The 12,800-nt window shown below is 40.0% G+C and overlaps 2 protein-coding genes across 2 annotated transcripts; both read left to right on the top strand.

Moving 5' to 3' along the window:
* The first annotated feature begins 826 nt into the window (after nucleotides 1–826).
* LOC116410958 (protein kinase C delta type-like) lies at nucleotides 827–7,142 on the top strand. The gene is made up of 5 exons (XM_031902694.1): nucleotides 827–1,223; nucleotides 5,138–5,244; nucleotides 5,393–5,560; nucleotides 6,171–6,262; nucleotides 6,842–7,142. The coding sequence occupies exons 1-5, from the start codon at nucleotides 932–934 to the stop codon at nucleotides 6,906–6,908; spliced, it is 726 nt and encodes a 241-aa protein (XP_031758554.1). The 5' UTR covers nucleotides 827–931; the 3' UTR covers nucleotides 6,909–7,142.
* A 652-nt stretch (nucleotides 7,143–7,794) lies between these two features.
* LOC116410959 (probable serine/threonine-protein kinase DDB_G0277449) lies at nucleotides 7,795–11,494 on the top strand. The gene is made up of 3 exons (XM_031902695.1): nucleotides 7,795–7,939; nucleotides 9,375–9,503; nucleotides 9,860–11,494. Exons 1-3 carry the CDS (start codon nucleotides 7,814–7,816, stop codon nucleotides 9,971–9,973), a joined length of 369 nt encoding a protein of 122 aa, XP_031758555.1. The 5' UTR covers nucleotides 7,795–7,813; the 3' UTR covers nucleotides 9,974–11,494.
* Nucleotides 11,495–12,800: the final 1,306 nt, after the last annotated feature.

The following is a 12,800-nucleotide window of genomic DNA, read 5'->3' as shown; positions in this document are numbered from 1 at the left end:
TCCACTATCCCATAATAACCGCCGGGTTTCTATTGCAACTCAATCAGCAGCAAACTGGGTGTGGCACTGGTACAGACAGGCACACGTGTGGCATGTATGTAACTGTAATGGGCACAATTCTGTACCCATGTGTCTGTGATTTCTATTTTGCACTTACAATCATGTGCAGTCCCCAACTAGAATAAACCAGGTTAATAGATGACCAACTGCAACTTACATTGCACTTATATTCCCCTTCTTCACTGAAAGTACCTATTAAGGCTACTCTCAATATGATTCTTATATATATATATATATATCCCTTCCCAGTGATATAAAACTAGACTCCCGGGTCTCTACAAACCTTACAGTATGCTAGGGGCCCTATCCAGCCAGTGTGACAGTCCCTACTCTGGGCTGATACAGCCATGTGACCAGCATCCTAGTGCGCACGGCAGTGTCAGTTGGCCCAACTGCCGTTATCTCAGATCTGCTTAGGTCTTTGGAGAGTCTGGGTGCGTTTTTTCGGTGCGATTGTTCTTCGGCGAATAAACAGTGACACGTCTTGGAATTGCATTTGTAGGAGTCTGCGAACAGCAGTTATTAAATAACATCGCCTCCAAACACTGTGGGGTTCATTTAATTCGGATTAAATACCCCAATAAGTGTTATTCAGTGCAGGGATTGACAAGGAGGACCAACTGTCAATCCCATCAAACTCTCCAGCAACAACATGGAGAGAAAACCTTCCTGCAGCATTATAAACATCAGCAGCAGTGATTGGGAAGAAAATAGACAGGTAAGTCCCATCAAACTCTCCAGCAACAACTTGGAGAGAAAAACTTCCTGCAGCATTATTAACATCAGCAGCAGTGATTGGGAAGAAAATAGGCAGGTAAGTATTAAATGTAAGAACCACAGCGATGGCGAGGAGGAAAGGAAGAAAAAGAGGATGAAAGTCTCCACTAACATCAGGAAGAGGAAAAGAAGCAGCAGTAGCCTCACTGACAACAGCAGCGATTGGGGAGTAAATAGTGGAGAAAAGTTTAAAAAGGTGAGTATTAAATGTAAGAACCACAGTGATGGCGAGGAGGAAAGGGAGAAAAAGAGGCAAAAACTCTCCAGTGACATCAGGAAGAGGAAAAGAAGCAGCAGTAGCATCACTGACAACAGCAGCGATTGGGGAGTAAATAGTGGAGAAAAGTTTAGGAAGAGAAAAAACGGCAGCACAGACAGCAGCGCTGGTAAGTAACTGAAATTACAGATAATTAAACATTATTTTTTATTCCAAGCCTGGCAAAAAAAAGTGTAAAGTTTAAAGATCTACCCCCATATGTAATAAAAGGCACTACCTTTGCCCAGTTGCAGTAACCCATAGCAACCAAATACAGGTATGGGATCCCTTATCCAGAAACCCGTTATCCAGAAAGCGCCGAATTACGGAAAGCCTGTCCCCCATAGACTCTATTTTAATCAAATAATTCAAAATTTTAAAACCGATTTCATTTTTCTAACTAAGATATAAATAATCCTTTTTGTATGTAAAACAATCCCATAGGGTTTAATTAATGTTTTTTTCATTGTTTAGTAGACTTAAGGTATGGAGATCCAAATTAAGGAAAGACCCCTTATCCAGAATACCCTTGGTCCCGAGCATTCTGGATAATGGGTCCTATACCTGTACATGTTTATTTTTAAACAGGTGACCAGTTAATTCTACCTGCTGATTTGTTGTTATTGCTCCTGGGCAAATGTAATGCAATCATTTTATTATAAAAAATATTAAGGGGGTTATGTAATAAAACATACAGACTAAGAAAAGACTACAAACATTGCTTCTAAACACTGTGACTTGATCTTACTCCCATATGTTATAAAATGCATTAAGTTTGCCCAGGAGCAGTAACCTATAGCAACCAACCAGCAGGTAGCATTTACTGATCACCTGTTTATAAGCAAACATCTTATTGGTTGCTATGGGTTGCTGCTCCTGGGCAAACTTAGTGTATTTTATAACATATGGGGGTATGTTTAGAAGCAATGTTTGTAGTCTGTTCGTAGTCTGTATGTTCAGGCTCTGTAATGGCATCTTATCACCCCACAGTAGCGGCCACATAATTCCTGCTTGCACTTTGTCTAAAGTTAAGATTCAAAGGCATCACTGCTCTCCATTATTTAGCGTGTCTCTAGTACTGAACATGGGGCCCTCCGTATGAACCTGAACATACAGACAGACATAGTGCAGTGGTTACGTACAATCTAATGGATTCCTTACATTAAGCATGTGATTACAAACATTGCAAACATGATCTTAAGAGACTGAGTTGTTGTGCCACATTATAAACAAAGCTGTTGGTTCGCACCAAAACCTTTTTGGAGGATAAGGTATACATAACTGAGCCGAGTTATAAGAATCTGCACATGTAAGGCACTGTCCGGCTACTTAGAAAGCATTTTAATAATAAAGAACTAATAGCATTGCCTTTGTTTTGCCAACTGAGGAAGCTTGTCCTAATGTTGGGGGCCCCTCAAATATGGCTTTTGTCTTCTTTGCTTTTAGGGAATGGAAAGTACTTTTTAAATGTTTTTCAATAAAATCTGGATGTGATTTTATGCTATAATTGTGACCATTAACTTGAATATCACTTTATAAAGAGGATTTAAAGTGGTTTTGACTATACACAGGGTTGCTGTATGAACCCCTGGCCCACCCAGCCCTGCCCCAAATCCACTCAAACCTCCTTTGTAGTAATTCCCTCCCCTTTCTTGGCAATCCAGGCTGCTCTGTTTCATATGGGCCCCTGATTTCACTATAAAGTGCTGAGAAATATGTTGAGATACAGTGAATATATAACAGGGGGTTGCAGAATGTACAGTTAAAGCACTGGTCTCATAGAAAAGCTTGGTGCTGATCATTAATATGTCAGCCACAGATCTCTTTTTGTGACTTTTGGGTTTAATAAAGTTAACTCATTATTTGGACTGCACCATATGGCCCTTACCCAAGCCACCAGAAATCTTGGGGCCCCTTACATTTAAATTTGAGGCCCAACATGACCAATGCAGCATGGTTAGAGTTAGCTAATAACATACAGTGGAGGAAATAATTATTTGACCCCTCACTGATTTTGTAAGTTTGTCCAATGACAAAGAAATGAAAAGTCTCAGAACAGTATCATTTCAATGGTAGGTTTATTTTAACAGTGGCAGATAGCACATCAAAAGGAAAATCGAAAAAATAACTTTAAATAAAAGATAGCAACTGATTTGCATTTCATTGAGTGAAATAAGTTTTTGAACCCCTACCAACCATTAAGAGTTCTGGCTCCCACAGAGTGGTTAGACACTTCTACTCAATTAGTCAACCTCATTAAGGACACCTGTCTTAACTAGTCACCTGTATAAAAGACACCTGTCCACAGAATCAATCAATCAAGCAGACTCCAAACTCTCCAACATGGGAAAGACCAAAGAGCTGTCCAAGGATGTCAGAGACAAAATTGTAGACCTGTACAAGGCTGGAATGGGCTACAAAACCATTAGCAAGAAGCTGGGAGAGAAGGTGACAACTGTTGGTGCGATTGTTCGAAAATGGAAGGAGCACAAAATGACCATCAATCGACCTCGCTCTGGGGCTCCACGCAAGATCTCACCTCGTGGGGTGTCAATGATTCTGAGAAAGGTGAAAAAGCATCCTAGAACTACACGGGAGGAGTTAGTTAATGACCTCAAATTAGCAGGGACCACAGTCACCAAGAAAACCATTGGAAACACATTACACCGCAATGGATTAAAATCCTGCAGGGCTCGCAAGGTCCCCCTGCTCAAGAAGGCACATGTGCAGGCCCGTCTGAAGTTTGCCAATGAACACCTGAATGATTCTGTGAGTGACTGGGAGAAGGTGCTGTGGTCTGATGAGACCAAAATAGAGCTCTTTGGCATTAACTCAACTAGCTGTGTTTGGAGGAAGAAAAATGCTGCCTATGACCCCCAAAACACCATCCCCACCATCAAGCATGGGGGTGGAAACATTTTGCTTTGGGGGTGTTTTTCTGCTAAGGGCACAGGACAACTTATTCGCATTAACGGGAAAATGGACGGAGCCATGTATCGTGAAATCCTGAACGACAACCTCCTTCCCTCTGCCAGGAAACTGAAAATGGGTCGTGGATGGGTGTTCCAGCACGACAATGACCCAAAACATACAGCAAAGGCAACAAAGGAGTGGCTCAAGAAGAAGCACATTAAGGTCATGGAGTGGCCTAGTCAGTCTCCGGACCTTAATCCAATAGAAAACCTATGGAGGGAGCTCAAGCCCAGAGTTGCACAGAGACAGCCTCGAAACCTTAGGGATTTAGAGATGATCTGCAAAGAGGAGTGGGACCAACATTCCTCCTAAAATGTGCGCAAACTTGGTCATCAATTACAAGAAACGTTTGACCTCTGTGCTTGCAAACAAGGGTTTTTCCACTAAGTATTAAGTCTTTTATTGTTAGAGGGTTCAAAAACTTATTTCACTCAATGAAATGCAAATCAGTTGCTATCTTTTATTTAAAGTTATTTTTTCGATTTTCCTTTTGATGTGCTATCTGCCACTGTTAAAATAAACCTACCATTGAAATGATACTGTTCTGAGACTTTTCATTTCTTTGTCATTGGACAAACTTACAAAATCAGTGAGGGGTCAAATAATTATTTCCTCCACTGTATATGATAGCAAAGTAAATTCAAACCCCAAATTCCTCCTGAAACTAGCTGGCCTTCAGGGGTATCTAGAGAAGAAAATATGGATTATACTTGAATGTCACACTAAATGGCCTTCAGTCTGATTCTCCCTGCCAACTACTGCCCCCCAAGGGTCCAGCACTACTATAGTTTAGTAATCATTTTACAGTATTCCCAAGCTATAAAAAAATTCTCCACAAGAATCCCCAGCCCCCAACCTGCAAATCACTTAAAAAAAAAACCCTTCACTATTAATATGTGAGGTATGAGGAATAGGACCCTCTTCACCTACTGTACAGGTGAGGATTTGTATTAAATATGTGTCTGTTTGATGTATACAACTATTGTACGGTGCTACAGTTAATAATATTAAAGATTGCTCTTTGTCGATGTGATGGCAGCCAAGTGAAATTAATAAAATATCTCTCCCCAGGAGAAGGATGCAGCCAGAAGCCCTGTGTTCAGGTCAGGAGGCCCCTCGCTTTGGACATCACAAGCTACACATTCCATCGTGTACTTGGACGGGGTACATTTGGCAAAGTAAGTGACAGCAACATAATTGGATATGAACACAAAAGTCAGACATGTGTTTTTTTGTCTACAAAGTCATTATAGAGGCAGCGACATTGCCCCACAGCGTCCCTAAGGAAATCCATTAACCTTTTATTCTTTTCTCTGCCTTTCTTAGGTCATGTTGGCTTCCACACCTACCAACAGTCAACAAGTGGCCATTAAGGTCATCGTGAAGAAGCCACAGATGGCGAACAGACAGAGCATTCTGCGGGAGGCACGAGTGCTAAGGGTTGCTGCTGGGCACCCATACCTGTGCCATATGCATGCAGCCTTTCAAACACAGGTAAAAGATATTGCCAGACATGCCATGTAATTTATTTAAAATCATGGCTCTCTTCCACAGGTAAGTCACACACTTGTACATAGTGTGCAGATGCCATTTAGACTTTTTAGTACTGGCATGAGTGGATGATGAAGGGGTTACTGTGATAAAAAGGGGCACAGTGATCTGCCATTTCTCATACTTTGGGTTATTAGAAATTTGTTTCCAGCCCTCCCACCAAGAACATAGAGTCTTACTCCCTATCTGCCCAGGGTGAGATCATGGACAAACCCAGTATCATTGTGCCATAGATGCAATGTGACCATTAGCAGCATTCTAGAGAAATATTTGAAAGCTTTTAATGTATTTGAATGATATACAGTACAGGGATAGGGAGCTAAAACAATATAGTCAATAGTATTCCTTAACAGTTTCATATATCTTTGTCTCCAGAGGAGTAATTATGACGGTACCAGGGCCCAAGCACAGTTGTAGCTCCTATACGTATGCACCTGTTTGTGCCATATGTACTTTGTTCTAATGTAGCCATGTAGAAGCCTACATTAAACTGTTCAGTACTGTGCTACCTGCTCATCTGAGTCATTCTCCTTTTCCTTTATCCAAAAACCAGAACTACGCCTTCATCGCTATGGAGTTTGCCAGTGGAGGAAGCCTTAAGGATCTTCTCAAGAAGGAACACCACCTGAAAACCAGACAAGTGATGTAAGAATATAGTACCTATGGCAAACAGAAAGAACACATTCATTGCACAGAAAGTTAGAGTGAAAAGGGGCAAAACAATTAGCAGAAAATAAATATAATTACTCTGCTATAAATGATTATACCTATACACTAAAATATGTTGGTAATGGATATATATATATATATATATATATATATATATTAGTATTACACACAGTACAAATAAAATTGGATCTATTTTATACTGGCACAGGCCCCAGTAGCAGTTAAATAGCCTGAGCAGTTTCCATAGACATAGACACTTTACTTACTTATAGTATTACTGCTGCTTGGTCTTCTATGTAATTATTGCACACAGGTTAAAATAATCCAGCTTGGATATGTAGGAAAGTGTTTGCAGCCCTAAAGGAAAGAAAAAGGCAAAAGTCATATATGCTCCTGAAATATATGTTTGTGCAGTGGGTGGGCTGTTTGGGGTTGTGATTCAATCACTTTGCTTAATTTCACCTGATTTCTCATATTCTTCATCAACAAATGATTCAGTGTAGTTATTAATATGTATTTAGTATCGGGGTAATATAATTATGCTATCATAAACAGCTTCTACTCTGCGGAGATGGTGTGCGGCCTGCAGTATCTTCACTCTCGTGGAATTATCCATTGGTAAGTTAAATCCTGCTCTCAATTCTAAGATTTGTTTTGTATTCTCCAATTTAGACAAAATGTCAAGGGAAAAGATGCCCTAAGAGTTCCTTAACACTGGCACTGATATATATGTTAGTGAAATGCTTTCAATGCCTGTGCGTTTGAGCACCATGGTGAATATGCTACTCATGGGACCTATACTTGCAACAGAGACGGTGTTTGGGTGCATTATAGACACAGGCAAAATGCTGCATAATAGTCCTATGGAAATTGCATGCTGCATCAGTATGTTTTCATACAGCTGCAGTTTTTTTTTGGGTGACTACAAGAACAGTACAAAAAAATAAGTTTTATAAGAAATTGCCAGAAGGAGAAAATTTCCCTTTAATGCTTCAAAATTTCCTTTAGCAGGTAACATAACAGAAATGTGAGTTATTTTATTCTATGTCTCAACTATTTCTCTACGTTGCAGTGATCTCAAGCCCGACAACATCCTGATAAGCAGCGAGGGTCACATCAAGATTGCAGACTTCGGCCTGGCAGTGGAACATGTGTTTGGCCATGACACAACCTGCGGCTATAGAGGAACACCTAAGTACATGGCTCCAGAGGTAAGGGAGTTTAAGCTCTTTCAAACATCTGTTCCAAGGACTCCACTAGATTTAAGTAGTATTTCTGAATGTAAAATGGGACACATTTTTACAATTTTTACTGGTGGCTCATGTGGGCTGGGAACTAGGTATACTGGCCTAATACAGTATATTAGTATTGAGTATTATGATGATGGTGCATGAACATATTAAAGGAAAACCGCTTTGGATATATTTAGCAGTTTGTTAAGTAATCTACCTTTCCTTCAAGGTGCTAGCAGACCAGCGATATAATGCGGCGGTGGACTGGTGGGCATTTGGCATTATTCTGTGCCAAATGGCCACTGGCAGGTACCCATTTGATGACAAACATGGGGATGCAGCATTGAGACACTCCATCCTTGAGAATAGGGCCAAAGTTCCAACCTGGACTCCCTCCAAATTAGTCATCCTCCTTCGAAAGGTGAGTTTGAGCAATTATTTTATCTCTCTCATACATCTCTCTAACACATGTACCCATCTCTCATGATGATGATGATGATGATGAATCTCATTACAAGATACATTATGGCATAGCTTACATTACCTGTGAAGAGTTTTCTTTTACCCAGTAATATGAACCAAAGAGGTTTTCTGGTACTTGGATAATAGAAAGTTCTCACACATTTAATTACTTAGTAAACCACATGCTACTATATGCAAACTCAAAGAAACAATCAGTACCAAGACAGCAATAACAATGTAAATGGGAAAGTACAGCACCTAGCAGAATATATGTGTATTCTATTTTGTTGATCTGTATTCAGTGTTAAGTTGCTGGTTGTGTCCCTCTCTTTACGCATAGTCTAGATCAGTGATCCCCAACCAGTGACTCAGGGGCAACATGTTGCTCCCCAACCCCTTGGATGTTGCTCTCAGTGCCCCCAAACCAGGAAGTTATTTTTGAATTCCTGACTTGGTGGCAAGTTTTGGTTGAATAAAAACAAGATTTCCTACCAAATAAAGCCCCCTGTAAGCTGATAGTCTGCATAGAGGTGCCTAATAGCCAATCACAGCCCTTATTTGGCTCCATGAACCTTTATGGTGCTTGTGTTGCTCTCCAACATTTGACTGTGGCTCACGAGTAAGAAAGTTTAGGGACCCCTGGTCTAGATGTAAGAAGAATTAGACAGTAAGAAGGTTAAGTAATCTGGGACCCTATTCTCTCTTTCATCCCATATTCTATAAAGAATTGCACTTCATACTTTTATAATACATTGCTACTGGATATTGCTATGCTACAGGATCAAGGTCATTGCACTATATATATAGTTTTGACCCTGTCGATTACCTTATGACAACCAATGAGGGGGAGGATTGATCAATCTACATGTTTTAGAATAATAAAAGTAAATTTGCATTATTAATATTAGAAATATTCAAAGAAAGGGATAATGGGGCTCAATAAATGTTAGTGGGCATCGATGCAAATGTTGCTTCTACTACTGTAAATAACAAGAGAACTCTGCTAAGGAGTACTTACACCTGCCACTGACCAAGAGGTATGAACAGAACAACAAGTGATTGCCCTTGCCCTGTCCCAGTCATGCCCATAATGACAAGGAAGGGACTTGCGTTCCAGCATGGCGTGTGCCTACTGGCAAATATAGTCAGCCAAAGAAGGGGAGAGGCACACTGAATTTTTAGTGGGCTACTGCCCTATGTTGTATATTGTAAGCAGAAAACTTAGACACAAGCTTTAATGGCCAACTCCCTTCCTCAGCTGGAAAGTCATAGCAGATTTGCACTTTACTCTTTCCCAATGTTTGTCTGTTTTGTTATAAATACAACAATGATTGTAATTATTGATGTTCAACAAATTTCTACAATGTTTAAACAATTGTCTTTTCTATAACCAGCTCCTGAGGAAGAAGGCTTGCAACCGTTATGGTGTCAAAGGGAACATCAGGCAATGCCTCTTTTTTGATTCCATTGACTGGGAAGCAATGGAAAACGGGAGACTGCCACCCCCATTCCAGCTAGAAGCTGTAAGTACATTACTGCAGGGATAATGGGAAAACTACTTCTTTATGTATCAGAACTCACCTTCCACCTCTTCTCTGCTAGTATGTTTGTAAATAAAAAAATGATGGTTCACTAACTACACAGGGTAATACTGTATTACCTGTAAATTTATCATTGCAGATATGACTGTTTACTCCATGTGCTAGGCTGAAAATGATCTATTGCCAATATAGGCCAGAGCCCTAGTGCAGTAACATGTATATGCTTTGATAATTCTTTCTATATACCATATGCTTCTACTAGATACTTATTTTGTTAACTATTCTTTCCTTAAAATGGAGCTTCTCATAGAAATTTGACAAGTGTTTTTTTTTCTTAGATGCAGCAACTGGCTGAGAATAATGAAGGGTGTCAAATGAACAACGGCAGTGTCCCAACAGGAGTTAACATCATTGAAGGGTTTTCCTATCAGAGTCCCAGCTGGCAGGAGTGAGTCCGTGCAGCGAAGTGGCGATGCACAATATCATTTTTTGCATCCACAGTGTACCATCAAATGTCACCATCAAATGTCTATCAACATCATTTGACCAAGGCCCCACCTATTCTGTTGTATTGCATCATCTGCCTCATACCTTCTGCTCTGTCTCCACCTTACCCCATCTAATTGTGCCATCACCTCCTATAGAAGAAACATCTGCTCTGTCTATGCTATGCCATCTGTTAAACTGACCCTGCTATTTCTATCTGCCCTTACTGTCTAGTCCAACTCAGTGAGTAATCTGCTTCACCTGGCTGTACTATCTCAGGATTTTTTTTCTGGTTTCTTACCATAACATCTTTAATCTGTGTCATTTACTCCATCAAGCAATGCTACCACCTTCTCCATCTGCAATTGACACATATTACACGTTAACATACTGTTGCCCCCTGTACCAAGTTGTATCTGTATCATCTAAGATGCCCTACCATCAAATCCATCTAACATAACAGATTTTGGTCCTTCTTTGTATCCACTTTGAGTGTAACATCTAGTCAACCAACATATCTACTTACTCTCTAAGATTGTTTATGCCTGTTTTATCTACTTGTGTCATCTACTTTATTAATCAATGCTACTTTCTTTTCCATCTGCAATTAACATCTATTCCTCTGTCCCATAACATCGGCACCTTCTACCATCTGATCCATATGGCATTAACATCAACTGCTCAGGGACCTCGCCATCTGCACTACCTGTTCTAATCAAAGCAGCCATTAATATGTGGCTGAAATAAAAATCAAAAAATACCCTTTTCCCACAATATATATATAATTCTATCCCTTACACTCACTTAATATGCCAGCTCTGTGCCCAAAATCCTATTCAATCGCCACACTAAATATGCCACTTCTCAACTCTAGACTAACATACCTCTTCCACTACTCACCACATCATTCATTAATATTGCAACTTCCGCAAAACCAACTTGCTTCCACTACACCAGTCACACACATATATATATATATCACATACCGCCCCTCAAGAAACAATACAAGGTTACATCTCTCTCCTATCACAACGTTGATCCAGAGACTCATCCAATTGCCATTTTGGGATCAGGAAGGAATTTTTTCCCTGTCTGAGGCAAATTGGCTATAGCTTCAGAAGGGGTTTTTTTTTGCCTTCCTCTGAATCAATGCTACTATCATTTCCATCTGCAATTAACATCTATTCCTCTGTCCCATAACATCGGCACCTTCTACCATCTGATCCATATGGCATTAACATCAACTGCTCAGGAACCACACCACCTGCTCTACCTATTGTAATCAAAGCAGCTATTAACATCTATGTGGCTGAAAAATACCCTTTCCCAGAGTATATATATATAATTCTATCCCTTATCCTCACATACCGCCCCTCAATAAACAATACAAGGTTACATCTCTCTCTTTTCACAAAGTTGATTCAGGGAACTCGTCCGATTGCCATTTTGGGATCAGGAAGGAATTTTCCCTGTCTGAGGCAAATTGGCTATAGCTTCAGAAGGGTTTTTCGCCTTCCTCTGAATCAACTATAATAATCCATCATCTTTTTCTCCATTTATTATAAACACATCTCCCCCTGTCCCAGCTAATATCTCAACTCTTTTTAAAATTTAAAATAAAGTCTTTAATTGCCCCTACTAAAAAATGCAATGACTATGGTGTGTTTCATTTAGGAAAATTAGGCATGAAAGTGTACGTGTGTTTTTGTGAGTGTTTATGGATTGTGTGAATGAGATGAGTGACAAGTAGAAAGTATTAAATGTATTGAAATGCATTTGTTATTTAAGCAATTCAGCCTTTTCAAGATTTAAGCCCATACAAAAAATGTAAAAATGAATTAGGGTAACGACACGCAGGGCATTTTTCCACCTGAGTTTGATCACAAAAGTACTTTTCCATTGCTGGCAACGTAAATTGAAGTGGGTATGTATACCCGACAATGCACACTGACATACATGTGGCAATTTACACTGTCAGAAATGTAAAGGCATTTTATAGTGTTTCGCTCTACAGATTGTGGATATGTTATGATGCAAATTGAACTGATTGGGAAATAAAAGAAATATTTAGGAATCCTCAGGTTGACCCATGAGAAATGCCCATTTAGAGCGGGTTATGGATACTAGGTTTTCTGGTGGGTACTAGAAGGCACACTCTGCCAGGGACTGCACCTCCTGCTACTGAGCATATAGACGAGAAAGCTCTAGATCTAGTGCAGTATCTCTGTATCCTTTGTGTCCAGGGACTGGTCCAGGGACTGGTCCGATTGCCATCTTGGAGTCAGGAAGGAATTTTTTCCCCTCTGAGGCAAATTAGAGAGGCTTCAGATGGGGTTTTTTGCCTTCCTCTGGATCAACTTGTAGTTAGGCAGGTTAGGTATAGGCATTATGGTTGAACTTGATGGACGTATGTCTTTTTTCAACCCAACTTACTATGTTACTATGTTACTATGTTACTATGTGTAATGAATATAAATCATTACCTGTTCCTGGTTGTATCCAATCTCTTAGTAACTTGGTATAGTGCTGTGCTGGTCCATTTTTGCCTCCTCTATTCTGGTCACATAATCATGTGTACACTTCAGCCAGCCCTGGTAGAGTTTCCAGACATGCCAAATAGAGAAGACTTACCTATATATAAAGAAAATGATCAGCCACACTTTTTTGCTGTCAGTGGTAGTTGTAAAGCACAGGGCTGTCTTGGGCCTTAGTGTTCATTGCCTTGTGCCTGAATCTGAGGAAAGCAAAATGGCTTATTAAAATATCCATGTGCATTAAAACATATTTATATAG

This window comes from Xenopus tropicalis, chromosome 5, assembly GCF_000004195.4.
Source record: "Xenopus tropicalis strain Nigerian chromosome 5, UCB_Xtro_10.0, whole genome shotgun sequence".
NCBI classification, from domain to species: Eukaryota; Metazoa; Chordata; class Amphibia; order Anura; family Pipidae; genus Xenopus; species Xenopus tropicalis.
This window is presented reverse-complemented; position numbering and strand designations above follow the sequence as displayed.